Genomic DNA, 22,166 nt, shown 5'->3' with positions numbered 1-22,166 from the left:
CTAGCAAGCTAACTTCCTGCTAACTTCTAACTCCGTTAAATTTAATAAATTCTGTTTTCATGGATGCCTGGATGCTAAACTTAATGGTTACACCTGGTAAAGCAGCAACGCTGATCATTTTATTAAAGACGAAAGAATGTAGACAGTGCTGCAGTGTTCGTTTTACATTGGGACCTGAAGCAGAGGTTACTCTGGTTACTCCGAGTTCGCGGGGCTCCTGACTACGGTAGCCGTAATACTCCGAGAATCCATCAAGCGGTGCGACTTAATAGCTTACCAAAGTTATACTCAAACATTATTTGACAAATTTTTGAGTGCCGTGTATCACATAACATCAGTTCGAAGTGAGTAAGCAGAACCAGAATTCATAGATAAGACGGATTATAACGTGCGCTGTCAATTTTTGAGAAAATTAAGGGATTTTAAGTGCGTCTTATAGTGTGGAAAATACAGTACTTGAGCATCATGTTTTCAATTCTATCTTAAAACAATACTACCAATGTCCATATGTATGTTAAAAGCATTATTTTAACTGTTCCTTCTGTTTATAAAGGCCACTGGATTTTGTCCACCATCACTTATTCTTTCAAAAGTGGCCTGCTTTTCCCCAGCTCAGACAGAAACATATTGATTAAGACACAATTTCTTGGAAAAACAAAGAACAGCGACAGTGACTACATATTAGTTCTGTAGTACCCAACTTCTGCTCATTATTTTTTAAGCATGCTCCTCAGGTATTTGTCCAGGTATCTTATTTACTTGATCCACAGTATGGTTAGTGGATGGTTGGGGACTGGAGTTGGCACAGTTGGATCGAGTTTCAGCTGTACTAGTGGTTCTTTGGATGAACTGCAAGAAGTTTTCCTGAAACGAACCCTCTTGACTTGATGCCCCAAACTCCACAGGCTGTGTAAGGCAGCAACGTCTAAACTTTACCAGCTCCTCTCTGATCTGTCTGTTCAACAGGCCGTAGAAGAATGGGTTGACAGCAAAAGAGGAGTAGGCCAGCCAGGTGACAGCTTCCTCCAAGTCCCCAGGGCTCTGCATGGAACCAGTCAGAGACATCTGCAGGTGGAAGATGAAGTAGGGCAACCAACAAACCAGGAACTGGCCTACGATGAAAACCAAAGTCAGTGCAGCTTTGCCTCCACTGAATGCCCTCTCTGGAGAAAGTCTTTGTGGCAGAGTACGGGTGGTAGTGATCATGGTAGTCTGGCTGTTGATGGAGTCAGAGCGATCCTTGGCAGGGCTTGCATTTGCCCATGTTGTTACTGCAGGGGCTTGCTGCAGGGCTGCAGAACGAGCCACCTTGTACACAGCACAGTAAACAGCAAAGATAACCACTGCTGGAGCCAGGAAACAAACCACACTGAAGAGCACTGCAAATACTCCTCTTAGGCGACTGTGGCTCGCGTGAAGAGAGCAGTGAGCTGCTGCAATGGAGCTCTGAGGTCCATAAGCTGGCCATCCAAACAGTGTGACAATAGCCAAGAGGACTGACTTTACCCAGATTAGTAACATGACACCAATAGCAAGATTGATGGTCATCTTGACTTCATAACGCATTGGGTGTACAATATAGAAGTAACGTTCTACACTGATGGCTGTGATGGTGAGAATGGACAGACAAATGAGGAAAACGTTAAGAAAGATGTAAACCTGACACTCCAGAACAGTGAACACAACAGTTCCAAAGAACGGCGAGCTCGATATGATCCCCAAAGGCATCAGGAGGATGGCGCAAAGCAAGTCAACTGCACACAGGTGGCACACAAAGGCAAACCTCTTAAGGTGAGGCGCACGAGCAATCGCCACCATCACACCAGTGTTGGCCAACAAAGCAATGAGGTTGAGGGTAACCATGCAGAACAAACCGAAAAGATCTTTGATCTGTGACTGAGAGCTTGTGACAACACCCACATCAGCAGGAACGGTAGGATTGGGTTCCCACTGGGCAGTTGTAAGATTCAGAACAGAATGATTTGCCACCGAGGCTAACATGGACCTGGTCTTGTCAGCCATTATTATATCGCAGCTTCCTCCATTTCTATCTCAGATTTCTTCATATGTGGATCTGTGTTGAAAGGAAATGAAAAATTCTCATAAAACATCTATAAACATCTTAAAAGTAGTTTAGACTTTACAAGTGTATTTGTGTATCTATTAAAAAAGGTATGCTTTTTATTTCTGTGTATGTGATCGCCTCTGTCCATATAATGTCATGCAATTTTATTTTATATGAATTAATTGAGAAATATATTGCCATTAAGTTTCCACAGTCATTTTAATTTCTCACTAGGACTTGTTAAAAGGTCATAAGAGTAATAGCAGCTGGTGTAAACATATTGATGGGTAAACTTTGAAATGTTTAGAGTAAAAACAATGGTTATACAACGTTCAGTCAGCATACTAAACTGACGTTAAATTAAAGAGTTGTGAGGAGAGTTGTTTCTCCTTAAAAAGTCTAATCCATTTACAACCCAGTACTCTAAGTGGTTTTACAGACTGACTGATTTAGATCTAACTGCAATCCGATAAACCTTTGTTCACACAGCATTTTGTTTTTATCAGGAAGGTATTATTGACTCCTGTTGTTTTATTTGCAATGTCAGGATCAATTACAAGGAGATGATGTGATGTAGATGTGATTATAATCACAACTGTGACTGTGACAAATGTTAACATGCACAAGAGATTTTGGTAGACACACCAATAAAAGTAACTGAAATTATAAACCCATTGTTATGGTAAAATGTAGACAAGCACAAGTCACTACCTTTAGGCCTGCTGTAGGAACACACTAGTACCACTACCAGATACTGATAAATAGATTGCAGTGGTACTTTCAAAAATCTCTGTCCTTTCATATGTCATTGTGGGGAAAATATATTTATTGACTGTATTTTTTGTATGCTTAACACAGAAACTAATAAAGCACTGAAAAAAAGAGATCAAACTGAAATAACTTACCCATGACCCACTCTGTTTCTACATCATTGTTAAATCTGAATAGGTTAACCAAGTGTCAGCGCTGACACCACTATAGCTTAAATCCCACATATTGTTTATGCAGTCCCAGCTTTTTTGTTGTTATCGTTGTTCTTATTAATTCCACATGAAAAGTTTAAGAGGAGAGTTTCAGAGTTTCAGACAGGTATATTCCCAATTCCATGACCGTTTCCCAAGTTTAAATGATGCCTCTTCTCTTCCCTCTCCCTTCCTCTGCTAAACACCCTTATTGCTGTTTGATGCTGTGTATGGCGGTGACTGTCACACATTGTATTGTGTGATTGTGTGAGTGATGTGTTTTTTGTTTTTTCAAGCAGACACACACTCCTCTGTCTTCCCTTCAGAGCCCAGTCTCTCCTGGGTCCTAACAGCCACCAGTTCAAAGATTCATTTCTGTTTTTAATGTAGCTTACATTGACACTGCAACTGTTTTCTTTTTACATCCATTTGACTTTAAATACTTTCAAAAACTATTCATCCATCTTAAAGTATATGTTTCATTCGAGCTGGATTTTACTATACACCTATAGAGAACATCACTCACATAATAGGAACTTTCCCAAAAATTAATAAATAAATGATAAGCAGTGTTACCAACTAGCAAAATGTGAGCTAGTATCTTGTAAAATGAGTCCTTTTAAATCCTTTGCCATAACAAATACAGTGCTTAACAAATTCATTAAGCCACCTGTCCTTAAAAAAAGAAACCACAAATACAGTCATAGAAATTTTTCAAAGACTTGTTTAAAACTAAAAAACTATTTTAAAAATTACATTTTTGAGCTGACACACTGGATTTCTCAGAGAATTAATCAAGGATAACATTCAAACACTAAACACATTTTTCTGGTCATGAATGTAAGTAAATAAAACTGTAATCTGGGATCTTAATCGTCACCAATATGCTCTATTACGTTTTCCGCTTTTTTGTAAGATGATCCATTTTTTGATCAATTCACAGATAACAATAATAACTTTAGCATTAAAAATATTACTCCGATTAAAGAGTACTGGTGGACTAATCATTACACTGGGTAGTGGACTAATACATTTGTTAAGCACTGCACATAACACATAAAAAGAGCATTATATGAGAAACATTATCAATTAGAAACACAAGATATCCAAACAGCCGATAAACATTTTAGATGATTTATTCTTTATTTATAGATTACTTGTTTACAGTCACAGTCAGTTTAACATGTAGCGCATTACCATTATGGCATCATTATAACTAAATTACTTCAAAGGGACAAAAAGAGATGTTGCAGGGGCACTTCAGTATATTCTATATTCAAGTCATGTCATAGTGCATTACTACAAACGTTAGTTTAGTTTAGTTTCTCATTTCTGACACCATGTGGTTGTATTTGGAATAAACCAAGACGGCATAGTGGGACTGGCTTACAAAGCAGAAAGCTCCTTGAAACATTCTTACATGTGTAACGGTTCTTCAACATTACCCAAAATTAGCATTTTACAGTTTCATAAATATGTCTTTGTATAGGTACCATTTATGCTTCTTTTTCAACACCAGTTTATCTTTATTCATCACTACTCAAAATGCATATATAAGTGCACATTCAAGACACTTTCTTTCTCAAGCACAGGACTGTGTCTTTCGTTGTCAGTTAGACTAAATTATGCGTTTTTAAATATGTAAACCCTATAGAAACAGAACACGCCAAACAGGACATATGGTTCAATATGTAATTCAGTGGTTCTCAAACTGGCAGGCTCCACTTCATTAACTGTAAGAAGTCATCCACTACTTCTCAACAACTAAAACATGAATTTTCTTAAAAAAGAAAAAAAAAAGATCATATATATTCAAATCAATTTTCACATTTTCACATTGTAGTCCAGCCCTCCAGTTTGAGAAGCACTAATGCAATTCAAAAACCAAAGTGTGCAAAGATCACCATGTTCTTCATTGTAAATTGTCTTTACATAGTTTAAGTATGTATAAAAACTTGCAAACTACGCAAACATAAGCATAAGGCACAGAAAAGTGCATCTAAAATGAACAGATCCACATTCACTTTATTAGACCACAGACTTATCTGAAGGTCTGTAGGGAGCCCATCACCAAGAAACAAACAAAAAGACCTTCATTTTTCTTTGGTTAGAATTAGCCATACATGTTTAGCTCCAGCAGGTAGCGAAGGCGGCATTGACTCTCTTTGTAGATGAGATATTCACTGTTGTGGAAGTGGCTATCAGAAAACTGGGGTTGGTTTATTGGCTTACCCTGAGGCACAGCAACCTTCTTACCCTCCAGGGTGATGAAGATGTCCTTGGACGGATCTGAAATCAAAGAATCACAAAGTGATATAATAAAATAGACAGGAGGTGGCATTCATATCGCACTTTTCTAGACTAATTGAGCACTCAAAGTGCACTACAGGCCATACATATCTTTTTTCCACACAAACAGCATTTCATTCTTTTGCTCTATGCACTCAATGTGTTTACATGAACACCTGCAGCCTATTTAGAGTCACCATTTCACCTAACATGCATGTCTTTGGGCTGAAGGTAAGGCAGCAAGCACAGGGAGATCACGCAAGCTCCACACAGAAAAGCTACTGCCACTCTGATTTTCAAATGTTTATATTTTTATTCGTTTGGGGGAAACTGACATAATCTGATAACATGAATAGCAAGTTTCTTTTAATGACTTTGTCATGAGTTACCAGTGGAAATTAAACTTCATCCAAAAGGTCAAACAATTTCAAGGACAAAAGGCACGCAGATCTCTCAACATGCTGATAGTTTACTTTATAAAGTAATATACAATGTCACAAAGGGTATTATTTTACTGTATAAAACTTAAAAAGTACTGCACCTGGTTCGACAATGCCTCGTGCCACCACACTATCATACCCAGCCGGAGGCTTCCTCAAGGAAGAATTGTCTCTGGTAATGGTATGCTCTTTGCCAAGGGCGACCTCACTGAGAAACATCACTCCTGTATTTTTGGAAGGGCGCACTGAAAATGGACAGAAAGTGAAAAGTACAATGTTATGACTCCAATAAAGACCCAAAATTGTCTTGTTTCTTGCTTCTACAGCCTTACCATAACATGCAGACTTGTTGTTTTCAGAGGCAAAATAGATACCACAACCGACACGGCCTCCCGAATGGGGCATTATCCTCAGACCACTCTTCAGGATAGCTGCAACCACTGCTATGTTTGTACCATGCCACAGCAGACGCCGATTCTCCAGATTATCGTTGTCATTAAAGCGCTGCCCCTGCAATACGGAACATGTGCTTTTGGTCAGAGGACGCCCGTTTTCTGTGTTTGACTTAATAAAACTGGCTGTAGTGCCTACCTCTGTCTCTCGATCGACTTCCCAAACATTGAGAATTTTTGGTTTGTAATAGTCGCCTGAAGTCGCTTTCAGGTAATTTTCTATGATCTTCAAATGCAAAAACAGAAAGAAGGAAATAACACAACTGCTATTATTGCATAAAACACAACATAAATAGCAGATCTGAGATAAGCAGCAGTCCAAAACCTTTGTATTTATAAGATTTTGTCACGTAAGAGACAATACCTTGAACATTTCTGTATTCTTTTCCATCAGACTTAGCTTGCATTTGAGAGAATTGTAGTCTTGGTCTATAGGGTGAGGAACCGTCTGTATCATCTCTACTTGAGCCTTCTCAGTCTCTGACTTCAGAGTCTGGGCAAGCTCAATGTCAGCCAGCACCTGTAAAAAAAAAAGAACAAACACACAACAGGGAACAGACTTTAGGAATGAGAACACAGCACAGCGAGACAAAGCTTCTTCCAATTTATGATCCAGAAAATCTTACCAAGAGCATCTCTTTTTTCTTCTCCACAATCTCTTTGTCATTAATAGTAGGCGGTCTGTTCCTGCCAAAGTTATGTGGGATTGTGGTGTAGAATTTTGAGGAAAGCTCTTCTAGACGCCCTTTTCCACTTTTTTGATTCATAGCAGCCTCGATCTCCTCCAAAACCTCAAAGCCTTTTGCAATCTGGACCTTGCTGAGCTTGCCCAAAGGCATCTTTTTGATGTCTGCGTAATAACCACACACAAAAAACATAATTCTCAAGCAGATCATTGCATGTTTTCATCATTTTGTGCCCAGGATTGCACTAAAAACACTTGTCAGAAAGTGTTTTTAGTGCAATTTAAATGATTTCCAAATGAGAAACAAAAATGTAAGGTTAGGTTTTTTTCAAATAATTAGTGTGCTCATAGAGGAAACTACACAAATGACCCTCCCTTCGACTTTGATTTCAGGGTTTAGAAAAGTATAGTAAAAACAGGACACTCTTGTAAACCACACAACCTTTCAGACCAAATCAGATAGTTACTATTAAGTCTTCACAGGAAACACGTTATGGAGGTGTGGTGGGTTAAGCATAATAATGGGTGAAGCCAGAAGCCAGCACTCACTTATTTTTAGAGCTATGAAACACGTGCAGATGCACAAAGAGGACAGAGGTGCAGAGAGAAGCCTATTGAGTTTTAAGCCTGGGATTGCTTTTACTCTTTTATCTCTTCATTTTTGCCTTTTCTAGCTTTCTGCCTACTGCAGCTAGCAAAGCCCAGAACATTGATCACGTATGTCCAAAATGCTGAGATGAGGAAAGATATGCAGATGTAGACTTTACCCTTTGTTTGTAACAATGTTTAATCATTTACATCACATTCTTTATTGTTTCCTACAGTTCTTAGAAATAGAAGTTAATACACAGGAGTATTTTTAAAGTCTGCACCCACTTCAGCTTCACAGGTACATTACACAACTGGTATTTTAAATACAAAGAGTGTTTGCAGACTGGATCTGTCGTGTGAAAAGTTTTACAAGTTAGACACACCCACCTAGGTTCATACATTCCATCGCCTCCTTGAACATGTCATTGCTGAAAATGAGCTTAATGAGGCTCTGTGTAGCTTCATCGAGGGTACAAGGTAGGGCGTTCTTTGCAACCTGGGCTGGCTTGCCATCAACACAGTCTACCTGCAATGTCCAAGAGAACGCACAGGGAGATTCTGCTAAAGCTGATACAGAGTGTCAAAAGTCTAAAATATTAGAAACGCGGTTGAAGAATTTGCATTATTTATTTATTTTTAGAGACTTTGCTTCTCATACTGTGATTTTAACGATTTGAGGTTTCATAACCACACTCAATGCTCCTTGATCTAATCATACAGGCATTTAAATTACCTTGATTTCAGCATCTTGCTCTCCATCCACCTCTATCAAGGTGTACTTCCCAGGATGAGAGACAAAATTCATTCGGTCGCTCCAGTTGTTCTTTGTCTTGTCCTTAAACTTCTTCTCAAAGTCCTTGACAGCATTTTCAGCCTTATCAAAGGGCGAACTAAGTTTACTCTGTCCGACTTCCCCCTGAAACCAGGTTAGAAATGAAGCACTAACAGTGACGCTAATATGTCAACACACAGCAATAAGCATTTGGGGTTAAAAATCAATAATGTCTGCTTTTTTCCCCCAAGCCCTTTAGAAAAAGTATATATACACACACTAATATATATACACATATAGTGTGGGCGTGTACATGAATTAACAGAACAAAATGCATTTTTAAAAAAGTAGAACAAACTCACCACTCTGCCCCATCTGTTCCATGAATAGTACTTGTTGTTTGCTTTAACAACTTGGATGACATAAAACTTATTGTTGTTATGTCCGATATTTGTCTGATTGAGCATGCAGTCATAATCCCCATACACCTGGTGAAGACATTAGAGGACATTTATCAAAATCAGCTTTCTGCTCCTGCACTAACAAGCCCTACTTCACGTGTCCTACCTCTCCACAGGATGACAATGAACAGTGTTCATCCACCTTCTTGTTGCTTTTTACTTGTGGCCCTGCAGCCAGCAGGGCTTCCTTTGCAGAGGTAAAGGCATCTTTGGCTTTTGGTGTTTCAGGCTCCTGTTTGACCTTCTTTCCACCAGCCTTGGCAGCAGAAGCAGCTCGTCTCTTTGGTGCCATGGTCCTAACTTGAAAGGCCTGCACACACACTTGTCACTTTGGTCTCTGGACATCATGACTGGACAAGTTCAGGCATGCCTGCACTGCTCATACAGCCATCTCTGACTGTTCATCAGAACAAGCCGGAGTACTCCCCACACATCCGTTACCGATAATTACAGACTATCTGCCATTCGTAAAAACAACACCCGACACCGCAACAGTAGTTTTGACATGTTTTGGAGCAGCGCAGACACTGAACCAGCTCCGCCCCTGTTATTTATCATAAAAACAATAGAACTTCCCTCTGTACGGGACTTACCTTGTAACGATAAATGATGCTAACAGCAGACTCAAAGACGCTCCTCGTCACCAAAGCAGAACACCGGCTGTAAGAGAGTGTCTATGATTTTCTGTAAGTTTACAATCACTTTACAAAACGCGGAAGTGCTGGAGCTGAGTTGTGCCCTCCTCCTCCTCTGCTGCTGGAGTCAACGGAGCGAACAAACGGCTATACCGCCACCTAGCTAGCTGAGTCCGGTGTGAGGCTCATTTGTGCCTTTCAGAGGTGGATTAAGCGAGGACCAAGGCCAAAATGAACCGGTCTTTTAAATTCTGACTATTTGTACTCTACCTATTGCTATATAATGTAACAGAGGTACTTTCCCAAAGGTTTAATCACGTTTCTTTCCCTTCACTGGACAGAAATCCGGTCCACGATTAACAACAATAGGAGCTTCACAACAGTGCGTTTCTTCTTCGGATTTTCATGGAAAATAATTTTTAAATATTAGTTTAAATATTTTTACATTCATAGAATTTTATGTAGTAGCAAATTGCTATATAATATCATTTTCACAACTCCCTTAACTTTAAAAAAAAAACCTAGCAAATAGTCTAGCTAAGCAAAAATTAATGTTTCCAGTTCAGTATATTTTTGACATTAAATGTGTGAGATTGAACACGTTACACTTCCTGCAACTCGATGGAAAAATTATTGCAGTCATTTTTTTTAAATTTTACCTTATATACATATTTTATGGTAGAATTATGGAGTGAATAGGTTGCAGAGAAAGAAATTTTTTGTGGTGGTGGTGTGTGACAATTCATTAATGTACAGTTTACACTCATCAGCCACTTTTGAACTGCTCTAATCAGTCAATTGCATGCATAAGATAAGATAAGATAAGATAAGATAACCTTTATTAGTCCCACACGTGGGAAATTTGTTGTGTAGACATGTATACATGTGTATATGGTCAAGATGACCCGCTTAATTTCAAGCCAATTTACATCATGGATGTGTAGCCGACAAATCTGCTACATCTGTGATGTGATGCTGTCGTGTCAATATGGACCAAAATTTCTGAGAAATGTTTCCAGGACCTTGTTGAGTCTGTGCCATGAATAATTACGGCAGATCTGTAAGCAAACGAGGCTCCAGTTTATTTCTAGCAACCTAATAAAGGGGTTGTTGAGTGTATGTACAGCAGGGTACCATGTGTCCTTTGTGTTTGTCCAAGGGTTAGACAAACATATTGGATAATCTTTGTCTCTTAAGCAGTTTAGTTGTAATTTAACTTAATAAAAATCCAGAAATTTTTTAAAAGCTCTCTAACATGATGAGCTAAAATTAATGAGCTACGTGTAACAGTGAAGGTTTTCCTCATGAGGGTGAGACTATCAATTTAGGAGTTTAATGGGGCTGCTGCAATCAACTGTATTGCACAATCAAGCAATACCAAAAATTAATTACCCCCACAAAATTGTGTCTGTGTCTTGATAATATGCTTGATATATAGCGAGCCTGTGTTTCACAGTAAGGAACAGCATGTTTGGCCTGTCCCACATAAAAACAGCAATTTGATGATGTCCACTGAGCAGATCTAATGAAGCAGAACTGCAATTATTCATTGATTTCCTTCATATGGAAATGTTCTATATTTGGAAAAACCCCAAAGCTGCCTGCATGATGGTCAAATTAAGACAGATGAAACAAAATGTGGACACCAGATGGCAGTGTTAAATCGTTGATACTGTATGGGCCAGGGCCAGGACAGCTTTGGTGAATTTTATCCCATGTCAACAGATGATATTTGTGCAGGTAATTCTCATTTCAGTTTCTGTTTGGTCTAGGCAGATGGTGTGGATTTAAGCTGTTAAAATTTGGGTAGCATAGATTTCAGATCCCAGCTGATGGAGGTTTGATTTGCACACTATTATTTTAAAGAGTTGTGAAAGTTGACTTTTGTATTCATTGCTGGGTTGCTTCTTTTGTCCAAGTGTGAAGATAAATAAGACACTGAGTCCAAAAATCTTCTTCTGGTCACATCAGTGCTTTGCATAGTCCTGTGAATAAATTACTGGAGTTAGGGGAAATGAGAGGCACAGTGCAAAAACACTGCATATGTGTACTCTGTTTTGCATTTAGATGATTCCTGCACTTGCCAAGGGTGAAAATTTCATTTTGTAACATAACATGACAGCATATTTACAGCATATTTTACTGATTTGGCTACTAAAAATTGAAGGTTTATTTCACATTTTTAGATTATTGGCAATGTATTTTTGCATATGTTACCCTCTACAGTATGAATCTCAATATGACGTGCAAAGAAACAGACTTTGAATCATTTCAGTTTTAATAAAAAACACATTTTATTTACATAAATTACAAGAAAGCACAAACTGGTTCACCAGAATCTACATTAAAAACGTCTTGTATATATTACATTTAACAGATTTACTATAATTTACTCCATTGTTGCAAGTAAAATCCTCAAAAACAAGGGCTATATGCGACTTTATTGGCATCTCATTTAAAATATGCTACGAGTAAAAGAACAAAAGAAAATAATCGGGACATTGTACTCACAGCACTTTGAGGACAACAAAGTCAGGATGATCATCTGTGTGACCTCTTCGATATCTGAGACACCTGACTCAGGACTAGTGATTATATAACTTTGTTTACAATGCTTGGCAAAAAAATAAAATAAAATATAACTCAGCTGATCTTCACAAAGAGGATGTTGTGGAGTCCACCACCTCCCGTCCATTACACACTGTTGGAACAACATTGGAGGCCGATGCTGCAAAACATAAAAAATAGGATATTTTGTGTAATGTCAGCAGTGTAGTTACAGTTTGTGATATATGCCAAAATTACTGTACTATGTAACAACCCAAAGGGGCACCTGGGTCCCAGATGCCCCTTCGAAGCATGATAATTAACTCATGGATGATGTGGAATGCAATGCAGCTTGGTTTTTTCTACTTATGATATGTATATTGAAGCACTGTATTTTCACTTAATTATCATAAAATTATTATTTTTTTATTATGTATGACTTTAAAAAAAAAAGTTAACTATGTATAACTCCCAGTGTCACAAGTATGACAGACAAGTGTGACACAGTGATAAAGCATGTAGCAATATTTTCATAATAATATCAATTGTATTATTATTATTTAATATTTGTTTCAGTTTCACGAGTTTTGCTGTATCTTGGGTGGTACCTTGAGAAAAACTGGAGCCGGGGCCGGTGTTTACACTGAAGCGGGTGGTGTTCACCCTGAGTGTACTGACATTCTTCTGTGGCTGGAACAGGATGATGTGGATCTTGGGAGCAAAGAGGCAACCCAGTACCACCGACCCACTGAGACTGACCGAGATACACATGGTAGTGGTCTGTACCTGGAGGAGGAAACAAAAGGTAATAATTTTACTCCTAAAACCCCAAACTGTTGTGTTTCAGAGGTACAAAAATATGTACATTAAGTGAAAAGTGAAGTCACATTTCTAGATTGCCAGTTATTGAGGGAATTCCCATATACCTCAGAAGTGCTACTCTTATTTTCACACCTGTGGTTGAAAACGCCCGAAAGTTGCTAACTCTGTATATGGAGGACCATTTTTGCAGCTCAAGAGTATTCATTCTGAGCAGAAAAAAACCCCTGAAGTCAGAAAAGAAATGATAAGTACGTCTTTCATAATTCAGAATCAAAGCCAGGTGCTACAGAGGAGGAAGGGGATTGTTTGTCAGCTGAGATTTCTAACTAGAGGTGTTAAGCGATCTGTTTATTTCCCTGTCAATCAACTGCGTAACCCTCGCTCACCCTGCCCACATCCTGATATGCATCTTCAGTCTGCTTCTTGCTTTCCAACGCTTTCACAGTCTTCTTTTTAGTTTTTCTCAGTGAGAAGATATAACACAGCAACATGGCAGGTGCATTTCTTTTTCGCAAGACGCAGCAGGTGTCTGTCATCAACCTGAATGCTAATGTCGATATTAAAATATTGTGGGTACCAAGTGAGATGCTGTGCACTGACAGCTCCGCGGAAAAAGCTCCGCGAGTTGAGACAGAGATGTAACTGGCACAGCGTCAGTTTACCTGGTTTATTTTTAAGGAATATTGTTTAATTATTGCGTCGGTTTCTTACTCTCTCTGTCAATTCATGACTTGAATATAGATTTTATGACTAATCAAGAAAAATATCTACAGGAAATTATTGATATGTATACTGTATTTCACACTTTTGAAACATAGTGGTTAATCACTATGTGTGGTCATGTACCATGTAGTGTGAAACAGCTATATCACTAAACTGACCTTTAGTTGCATCGAGTTTTTTAAGTTGCCATCTGCAGTGAATTCAACATTAAGATTCTCCTCACACCATCTTTGAAATACAGTGCACACTGACAGGCTCAGGTGCTGTGTTGTAATGTAAATTCACAAAGCCTCAGATTCCCATTTTTTCACTATATATCTGAACTGCAGTTTTGAAAAACATGGAGTAAGTGTAACGTACGGATGCATGGCAGCTGTTTAAAAATAATAATCTCACCAATCCCAACATGGACAAAGGCTAAATACTTTTGGTCTTGAATAACACCATGGACAATACTGCATAGAAATAACCTGTTAAGTGGTTTTAATAATTCACAAGTTGTTGCAGTGAAAGAGCACAAGGAAGAAGAGGACAAGGAATCTGCTTTTCCCCTTATATTTCCCCAGATGTGTTATATTCTGGAGTGTGGTGGGCAGGATATGGAGCATGGCTGCTACAGTCTCTCTTCAACCTTGTTTTTCGCTGTGTTGACCTTTGATGGGGCTGTTTTTGTTGCACAAATACAGCATTGTGTCTGTGTTCAGCTAACTTAATTCCTACAGAGACCCTCTGAGATGAGAGATGAAATTCCTCCTTTTTATTGCAGTTTGTACGGTGCGTTTATTGAAAAGCTTTACCGGAGTCTTCCAAGTCTGGCATGGATGCCGAATTTGCTAAAGTCACAAGTAATTTAAAGATCAGTTTAATTTGATATTTGAACAGTGAACAGTTACTTGCTATGCATTTGGTATTCAAGGAATTTGTGATTCAGCTCTTGCTTAGTTTGATTGTGTCTATCTATATATCTGTATGGTTACTATATATTTAGTGGTGTTACACTAATTTTAGCAGATGGCAAATGTACCCTGCCTCTCGCCCTAAGACAGCTGGGATAGGCTGAAAGGGATAAGCAGAAGGATGGATGGAGTTTGGAGCTGAAGGAAATCAAACACAATTTAGGAAAGGTCTGTCTCAACACAATTCTTGATAGACTTCACAAGCAGTAGTTACTTTAAGTATTTTCTGTAGCCTTCGGTGATTTTGTAGAAGCACTTTGAGTTTTAACAGTAGTAGCTATTTAATTAGCTTGCATTTGCTGCTGAGATGACCAGCACTGGCATAAGAGAGGAGCCCTCTTCCCCCAGCGGTGTGGAGAGCATCTTAAATATTTCATTTGATAATCAAATATGTTATTCATGGCTCAGTAGATTGTATTTAGCTTAGTTTAACATTTCATGACTGCCTACTACAGATCTGTATTTGTTATTCAGCTGGAGGTTTGCATCAGGCTGTGACAACAATTTGAGAAGAAGTGTAAAGCAAGGACAACGCTGGTAATGTGTCCCTGCCTGTGAAAAACTAGAGACACTGTGCCAACTCAGTTGCTTCAGTAATTATTCATCGGTCAAAGGGGAGATTTGCGTCTATCTGATGAGCCTGTTCAGGCTGCGAATTGCGTTGCCTACGGGGCCTGGAGGAAGGGTTCCTCTGAGCCTCACTACAGTCCCAAGACAGAAAGCACAGCTGGGACTCAGCAGCCCAGTCTTTCACACTCCATTCCACACAGCTACGCACAGGGACACACAGGGACTTTCAGTTCCCTAGCAGCCCTCATGGTCTAGCCTGTCTTCGCCATGTTTCTGTAGAGGCAGCTGTGTCAGGAGGTTCCGCTGTCTTTCTCCCTTCTGCCTCTGTCTCATTGCACGTTGTTCAGATCCCAGTGGGATGAACCCACACAGCTCAGGCCACCTTTTCTCTGAAATTCTATCAGTTCAGTGTATGATCCTATTCAGCAGATGTCTGGCTGGCTGTCTGCCTGCCAGTTATTTCATTTAATCATAAGTACTGTATAAAATGAGAGTGAAAACAATGTAACCAAAACCATAGCGCACAGCACATTTTCACCAGAGAGGATCTATCTTTGAAGTTCTGTTAAAGTTTTACATGAGGTGCACAGTCTCATTAATGGGTTGCTCTCACTCCCCACGTTATTATTTAAACATTAGAGGTAAAATAAGATAGTGAAAGTGTGCTGATAATCATAAAAAATTAAAGCAACTGTAATAAAGAATACATATTGTTGGGAGCCACAGGCGATGCAGATATTGCTGAAAACTGAATCCATATTAACTGGCATTGCATATAAAATTCAAATTCAAGCCCAGACAAATTATCATTATCTACAAGGATGTATTCTGGTCAGACTATAGAAATCTAAAGCCATCTGAATAAATAATTTATTGCAAATGATTATCATCCCATGTGTGTGATTTAGAGAAGCATTAATTAACAGTCCGTGATAGTAAGAAGCCTGTGCATTCCCCAACTTGCATTAAAAGGGCTGTGTGTGCCTGCTCGAGGAGCAGGTATAAGCTCAGTTAACTCACCCTGTAGTCACTGGCAGTAACATAGAAAATGGGCTGGAAAGCCAGCCAGATGATGCAGGTGGTGTACATGGTAAAGCCGATGAACTTGGCCTCATTGAAGTTCTCGGGGCATTTGCGGGTTTTGAAGGCGTAGACTGTGCAGAGGATAATGAGGATGCAGTTATAAGTGAGAGACATGAGCATGCTGGAGTCCTTGCTGTTACACTTCAGGGTGACCACATCTCTCCTCTCTGGGTTCACTTCCTTCCTCACCCCTGGGGTCTCCACCAGCAGCCAGACCACCACCACTACCAGCTGGCAAGAGATCAGAGCACCACAGATGGCAACCTGGGAAGCTGGGCTGATAAAACGAGGCCTCTGGGCTCCATCCTTCACTCCACTGAAGATCCGAGCAATGCGATTGGTCTTGGTTAAGAGGGCTGAGTAGCAAACGGCAAAAGAGGTGCCTAAGCCTAGCCGGCGTAGCGTGCACACAGCTGTGGAAGGTTTGGCGATGTAGATGAATGTCATGCAATAGCACATCAGCACTCCAAGCAGAAGAATGTAGGAGAGCTCACGTCCACTAGCCTTCACTACTGGTGTCTCATTGTGTTTAAGGAAGAGGCCAATAACAAAGAGTGTACACATGATCCCTAGACATGCAATGGTGACAGGGCCAATGGCCCAAGCATCTTCCCAGCGGATGTACTCCTCAGGCAGATCATAACAGCCTGTCAGGTTGGCCAGGGGCCACTGTCCAAAGCTGCAGTCAGCACAGGTAAACTCATCGTGCAAGTACTGGTAGGGCTGACAGGGGATACAGATCCAGCAGCACACATCTCCCGGCTGCATACTCTTCACTTCATTCTTCCTGCAGGGGTCACTACACTGGGAGGTGGGCGCAACATCACCAGGCCAGGGAATCAGGCTGTGGTTCAGGCTCAGGCTTTGAGCCCAGTAGCCGACTTTACGGTAGACATAGCGTTCCCCGTCTTTGTGGTAGTGAAAAATGTTGTAACGACCAAGGCTGTCTCCAAAAGTATCAAAGCGGACTATATTGTCTCTGTCTGGAGGACGAAAGGGGGCTGAAAGGAATAGGGAAAAAATATTATGCAATAGTAACAGATGTAAGAGACTCATCATAAAGAGTTTGGGACTACGGTATAAAATGTAAGGTATAAATATCTAAATTGGTCACCTTTGTAACAGTTTAACTATTCAATTGTTTTGGAGCAACAACACTGTGGACTGTGGACTCATATGTTATGCAACTCATTCTGTTTGTTCTGAAAGGAGAGTCGTATCTTTTAATATTTGCCCCTCAATATAGACTCCATGACTGTGAAAGGACACAGGTGCAAACTGGCAATTTACATGATGGAAGTCACAGTCTGAGTCTGTTCCTGGATTGAACAATAGGATGGAGATTCAGAACACACAGGACCTTATATGGCAAAATGTAAATTCATGGAAATCAAAGCAGAAATGAGCTATCATCTAAAAAACTGAAAGGTTACCTGCATATGAAAATTAGTGCTTGGGCAAGCTGTTAGTGATAATTTTCAGTACTGGTTAATCTACCTGATATTTTCTCATTTATTTAAATAAAATGTTAAAAGGCTGTAAATGATGCCTTTGTTGTTTACTCGAGTATGAGGTCAATTTTTACCATTACCACCATTACTCATTTAATCTTACTATTAAAAGTTATAATACTAATATATTACTCAACTTCTTATTTCTTAAAATTACAGTTAATAAAATTGCAATCAAGTAGCTGCTTCAGTTAAACAGCCATTCTTTTACATACACTGTAGAGTTCCTCATTCAGTATTTTCATTTACAGCCTACGTTTCTATCACACGTAATGATTTTAAAATATGTACAGAATTTAGTGGTCCACCTGTTTTTGTGTGTTTTCTCCTTAGAGTGTTGCAGTGTCTCATGGGATAGACTAATTTAAGGCCTTTCATCCAATTTTAATTCTCTGGATAGTAAAAATCCTTTGGGTATTTTATTATTTATTTATTTATGTTTTTTTTTAATTTAGAAATCGTGAAATGCAGCACAGCTGGATACAAACACGGCGGTCCGCATTTATCTCATATCAATGAAAATGTCAGTATTTCCATAAATCAAAGCTAATTTGCACAAGTAGGAGCATTTATATTGGAAAGCCAATCACTTACGATGTGTGTGAACTGATGCTGTTACAGTTGTTGACACTTGTTTTGTGCTGCAGCTTTGTGTAGACAAGCAGGAAACAAGTGATATTTTTTAAGTTGTGTCTGTTTTGTTTTAAACTGAATAATCTATTGCTCTTTTCACACTTGCATGCATGACAAAAGCAGCCTCCGAGCATGAGGGTGAGGAAATTGTTTCATCTCTGCTAATTGAATCATTATAGAAATGTTCTCTGGGTGCAGTGAATAAACATGCAGACTTAGTCTTAAATTCAACATTTTATGGAAATCTAAATTGATTTAACTCAGTCTGGCACCATTTAGTACATGCATTGGTACCTGGAGTTATATTTAGTTTTATATACAGATGTTCAAATAATGACAAACATATTACTTTAAAGCTTTGCTCAAGTAATGTTAGTTCATTAAGATTTTCACTCACCATCAATTTTGACCTTGAGAATATAGTCTCTGTAAAATTTTCGTCCATTGCCAGGTTTAAGAGCGTCGCACACCTTGGTGGAGTTTGGGCACAAGGCTTGCCTCATGCTATGTAAGGCAGTAGCCATTGCATAGACAGCATTCACTACAAACATGATCTTGGATTCCGGTTGAAATGGAACCTCCCGGAGCGAATGTTTCCCACAGCCTAGATCATGGAGGCTGCACTGGAACTGGTTTTCCCAAAACTCTCTGAACCAGGGATTCCTGGTATTGTTGTATGGATGTAAGGAGGTGAAGTAATCATTAAACTTGGGAATTTGATAGGAGGAAAGTTCAATGGTGAACGCCCCATCTGCCACAGCTTCACTTCCCCTCACCACGCTCTCCTGGGCTCCCCAGCCATCACTTGCCACCCAGGTAAAGGTCACATTCATGCGGTTGGCTGCTACCAGCAGCTCACGGGCATCTTCGCTGCGGGTAAACAGAATGACCACCTTGGCGGTGGACTTCTGCTGCAGGGAGCGGATCACGTTTTCATAACTCCACCGGCTCATGGAGCGGCTCACCTTGGCCGAGGTGGCAATGCAGATTTGGCGGGCACGTGCTTCCTGTTGGAAGGCATCAATGCCAGTCTCACCGTAGTCACCTTCTGATGCCACTGTCGATACATATGTCCAGTTAAAGTAACGTAGGATCTCTGCCATGGCCTTAGCCTGGTAGAAATCGGGGGGCACGGTGCGGGCAAAGTAGTCATAGCGGGACTTGTCGCTTAGCTTGGCACTGGTTGAAGCATAGCTGATCTGAGGGATCTGGAAAAGTCGCAGCAGGTTGGCAACCTGGAGGAAGGGAAAGACAACAAATAAGCCTTTACGAAGTATTGATAATATGAACATGCAGTTCCACTTTTCTATATTTCTACATAAATATAACCAGAAAAGATGTTCACGCAATAAAAGTAGATAAGGAGACCATGGTTAAACAAATTAAGCAAATACTATTTATGTATTTGTGTACTATTGAGGAATAGGTGAGTGTGAAAAGTAGGAAAGCTCTGGGATCAGCAGTTCATGTAAAGGTGAAATCAGAATCCACTTCTATTTAACGAACAGGGATTTATGGCAGCTAGATTTTCACAACACATGTATCAGGATGGAAAAAGTTATAGAGCCTAAAAGGTTTAGACTGCACCAATTTACTTTTAGACAGACTGTGTACAAATAAGAGATACAAATGAAGCTTATAATAGCCCGGGGGGTCATCACAAACCCAGGGCACCTCCTGTGCAACGACAACCCTCTTTCACTGGCTATAACAAAAACAATAGTCTTCAATCCAAGGCTGCTAAAGGTCAAGTGATCGAGCCAGAAAGCTGTTTGACAAATGATTTATGAAAGAAAGAGATCAAAATAGAAGTTTCTGGTTAGGGTTAGGGTTAGGCAAGGTAGTGGTAGTATCAAGGTTTGGGCTTATTTTCCTGCATCTGGGCCAGGTGAGCTTTCTCCATCATGGATGAAATAATGAATTGTGATTTAAACCGCTAAATACTAGAGGCCAACATTAGGCAAACACCTGTATATGAACTGAGTTTAAAATGTCAAGCAACAACGCAACGACCCCCAGCACATGAGTTATTCTATCAAATAATGGTCAAAGAAACAAACAAAGAAAACAAATCTGACAGAGCAAAGAGTTCACGTAAGAAATCCCACCAACATCCCAGTTTGAATCTGCTCAGCACTGAAACCTGGGATTAGCATTGAGGAACTAAAGTTCCTAATGAGCAGGTCTGATCCACAGTCACCTGAAACAAAGATTCCCATGCTTTTGCCTCTGAGAGATACATAATATTAGATCACTGTCTTCAGTAAATAAATCACAGTGTGTAACACAATTGGGTTGTGTTTATGAATGCAATGATATGCAGCCACATTTATGCAGAAAATCTCAAAGGGTTCACAATATTTTTGTCACAACTACGTGTTTTTCTTTCAGACTGAAGCAATTAAGTTGTTAAAGCTACACAGAAAACATACACGGACCATCTGTGGGATTTGTTATAATTGCCTATTATTAAATATATTAACAAAATTAACTACACTACGTGTTTTCCCCCTGCAGATGCAATTAGTCTCCCTTCATCCAGGCTCCTATTTCTTAAATGGACCCCTGCTAGTCTCTTTACAACTTAACACTCCTGTTGAATCAGTGGTGAGATCCTTGTATGTCTTTAACAATTGCAGTGACTGCCTGCCTACCTCATTATTTTTGATCTGTAATGCATTCAACAAAAATAAACAATAAACGTGTGGAGCACAAATGGCTGAGTGGCTACAGGTGGTACACAAAGTAAACAGAATAAGAACATTTTCAGAAAAGTTTCTGTCGAGAGAAGAAAGAAGCATGACGAGACAGGAGTAGAGTGAAACTGAGGGTAGGGATGAGAGTGAGATGACGTCAAAGTATCAAAGAATCTCAAAACTTTGTATTTTCTGTGTAATAAGCTTTGTCAGTGTTGTGACACTGCATGCTGTGTGTGCAGGAGCCGCCACTGACTAACTTTTGCTTCAGGCGCTTCTGTGGGAGCCTAAGGGGAGTCAGTCTGATCAGTCAAAAGAATGCCAACCTAATTATGGCTGACTTTAATGCCGACTCTCACACCAGCACACTCACGGCTCCACATCCTGAATGCCAATGAGTCATTCTTAAAAAAGTCAGAAAGGAAATTCACATTCCAGCTCATCCAGTGTGATTTCATTTATCATTACTATATATTATCTGCATGTGGCTGTAGTGAGAGCAACCTGGTTTACGTTACAAGCAGTTTATAATAGTGGCACTGCAGTTTATTGCCATTTTAACTGTAGTATTATTTTGACATCTATTTGAAAATAATGGCACTAATTTAAGTGCTTTGATGTATGAAAATCATGCTTAAAATGAAACTGAGACAAAGTAAAAGCATGGCTTTAAGTGAGGCTAGAATAGGTAGTAGCCAATATGCAAATTGCAAGTTATTGGTAACAAATCACTTGATTTGGATGGAAAACAGTGAGCAGCAAGGAATAAGCAGGTCACCTCAAATAACATAGGCAGACACTTCTTAGATGAGAATTTATCTTTATAGAAACACAGAGCAATGCACTGAAATATCCCCTTAGATCTGCTGTGATGTGCCTGGATTTAAATCATCAGAGCTTTATAATTCTGTTGGATCGTAGTGAGATGAATGTTAAATGAGCCAATCACAGTGATTTCCAGGCTGCTAATTTTATTGAAATGAATGACAGGATGTTTCACACAAAAAATGATATGCACAATCAAGTGCCAATGGTCTTGTTTTTTTACCACCACTCAAACAGACACAATATCAAACACTTTTACTAGTGGATGATTTAGAGCTTTTATTTTGCTTCTTCTGTAGTGTAGCAAATGAAGCACTATGAAAATCCAGGTTGTTGAAACACTTTACTGATTTTTTGTTTCAAAGGTTCATATTCAGTGAGAGTTTGAGGTCAGCTGGAGGAACTCTGATTATGCAGAAAGGCCTATACGTAATCACATTTCTACATA

At 39.5% G+C, this 22,166-nt stretch overlaps 3 protein-coding genes across 4 annotated transcripts in view; all 3 read right to left on the bottom strand.

Moving 5' to 3' along the window:
• Positions 1-236: 236 nt before the first annotated feature.
• On the bottom strand, positions 237-3,215 carry gpr61l (G protein-coupled receptor 61-like). The gene is made up of 2 exons (XM_031757160.2): positions 2,971-3,215; positions 237-2,074 (listed from the first exon to the last, which is right to left on the bottom strand). Exon 2 carries the CDS (start codon positions 2,020-2,022, stop codon positions 718-720), a length of 1,305 nt encoding a protein of 434 aa, XP_031613020.1. The 5' UTR covers positions 2,023-2,074; positions 2,971-3,215; the 3' UTR covers positions 237-717.
• Positions 3,216-4,147: 932 nt separating this feature from the next.
• parp3 (poly (ADP-ribose) polymerase family, member 3) lies at positions 4,148-9,701 on the bottom strand. The gene is made up of 11 exons (XM_031757133.2): positions 9,311-9,701; positions 8,824-9,027; positions 8,619-8,744; positions 8,218-8,400; positions 7,872-8,010; positions 6,835-7,058; positions 6,573-6,728; positions 6,348-6,434; positions 6,089-6,266; positions 5,858-6,001; positions 4,148-5,316 (listed from the first exon to the last, which is right to left on the bottom strand). Exons 2-11 carry the CDS (start codon positions 9,007-9,009, stop codon positions 5,141-5,143), a joined length of 1,599 nt encoding a protein of 532 aa, XP_031612993.1. The 5' UTR covers positions 9,010-9,027; positions 9,311-9,701; the 3' UTR covers positions 4,148-5,140.
• Positions 9,702-11,750: 2,049 nt separating this feature from the next.
• The window catches only part of grm2a (glutamate receptor, metabotropic 2a), a 32,613-nt gene continuing 22,197 nt past the window's right edge, over positions 11,751-22,166 (bottom strand). For both annotated transcript variants that reach the window (XM_039611913.1, XM_031757219.2), the window contains 4 exons: positions 18,595-19,432; positions 15,991-17,054; positions 12,508-12,685; positions 11,751-12,080 (listed from right to left, as the gene is read on the bottom strand). In XM_039611913.1, coding sequence (XP_039467847.1) covers positions 12,007-12,080; positions 12,508-12,685; positions 15,991-17,054; positions 18,595-19,432 — 2,154 coding nt within the window. In that variant the 3' untranslated portion in view covers positions 11,751-12,006. The remainder of the gene's footprint in view (positions 12,081-12,507; positions 12,686-15,990; positions 17,055-18,594; positions 19,433-22,166) is intronic.

The sequence above is a fragment of the Oreochromis aureus genome, linkage group 5 (assembly GCF_013358895.1).
Source record: "Oreochromis aureus strain Israel breed Guangdong linkage group 5, ZZ_aureus, whole genome shotgun sequence".
In the NCBI taxonomy this organism is placed as follows: domain Eukaryota; kingdom Metazoa; phylum Chordata; class Actinopteri; order Cichliformes; family Cichlidae; genus Oreochromis; species Oreochromis aureus.
The sequence above is the reverse complement of the archived record's forward strand: the minus strand, read 5'-3'. Positions and strand labels throughout refer to the sequence as shown.

Coding starts and splice junctions, on each gene's coding strand:
- parp3 (XM_031757133.2), bottom strand. CDS start 9,009: ATGGCACCAAAGAGACGAGCTGCTTCTGCTGCCAAGGCTGGTGGAAAG. Junction 8,401..8,618: donor GGAACAGATGGGGCAGAGTG/GTGAGTTTGTTC, acceptor ACCTGGTTTCAG/GGGGAAGTCGGACAGAGTAA. Junction 6,729..6,834: donor AGAAAAAAGAGATGCTCTTG/GTAAGATTTTCT, acceptor TTTTTTTTACAG/GTGCTGGCTGACATTGAGCT.
- gpr61l (XM_031757160.2), bottom strand. CDS start 2,022: ATGGCTGACAAGACCAGGTCCATGTTAGCCTCGGTGGCAAATCATTCT.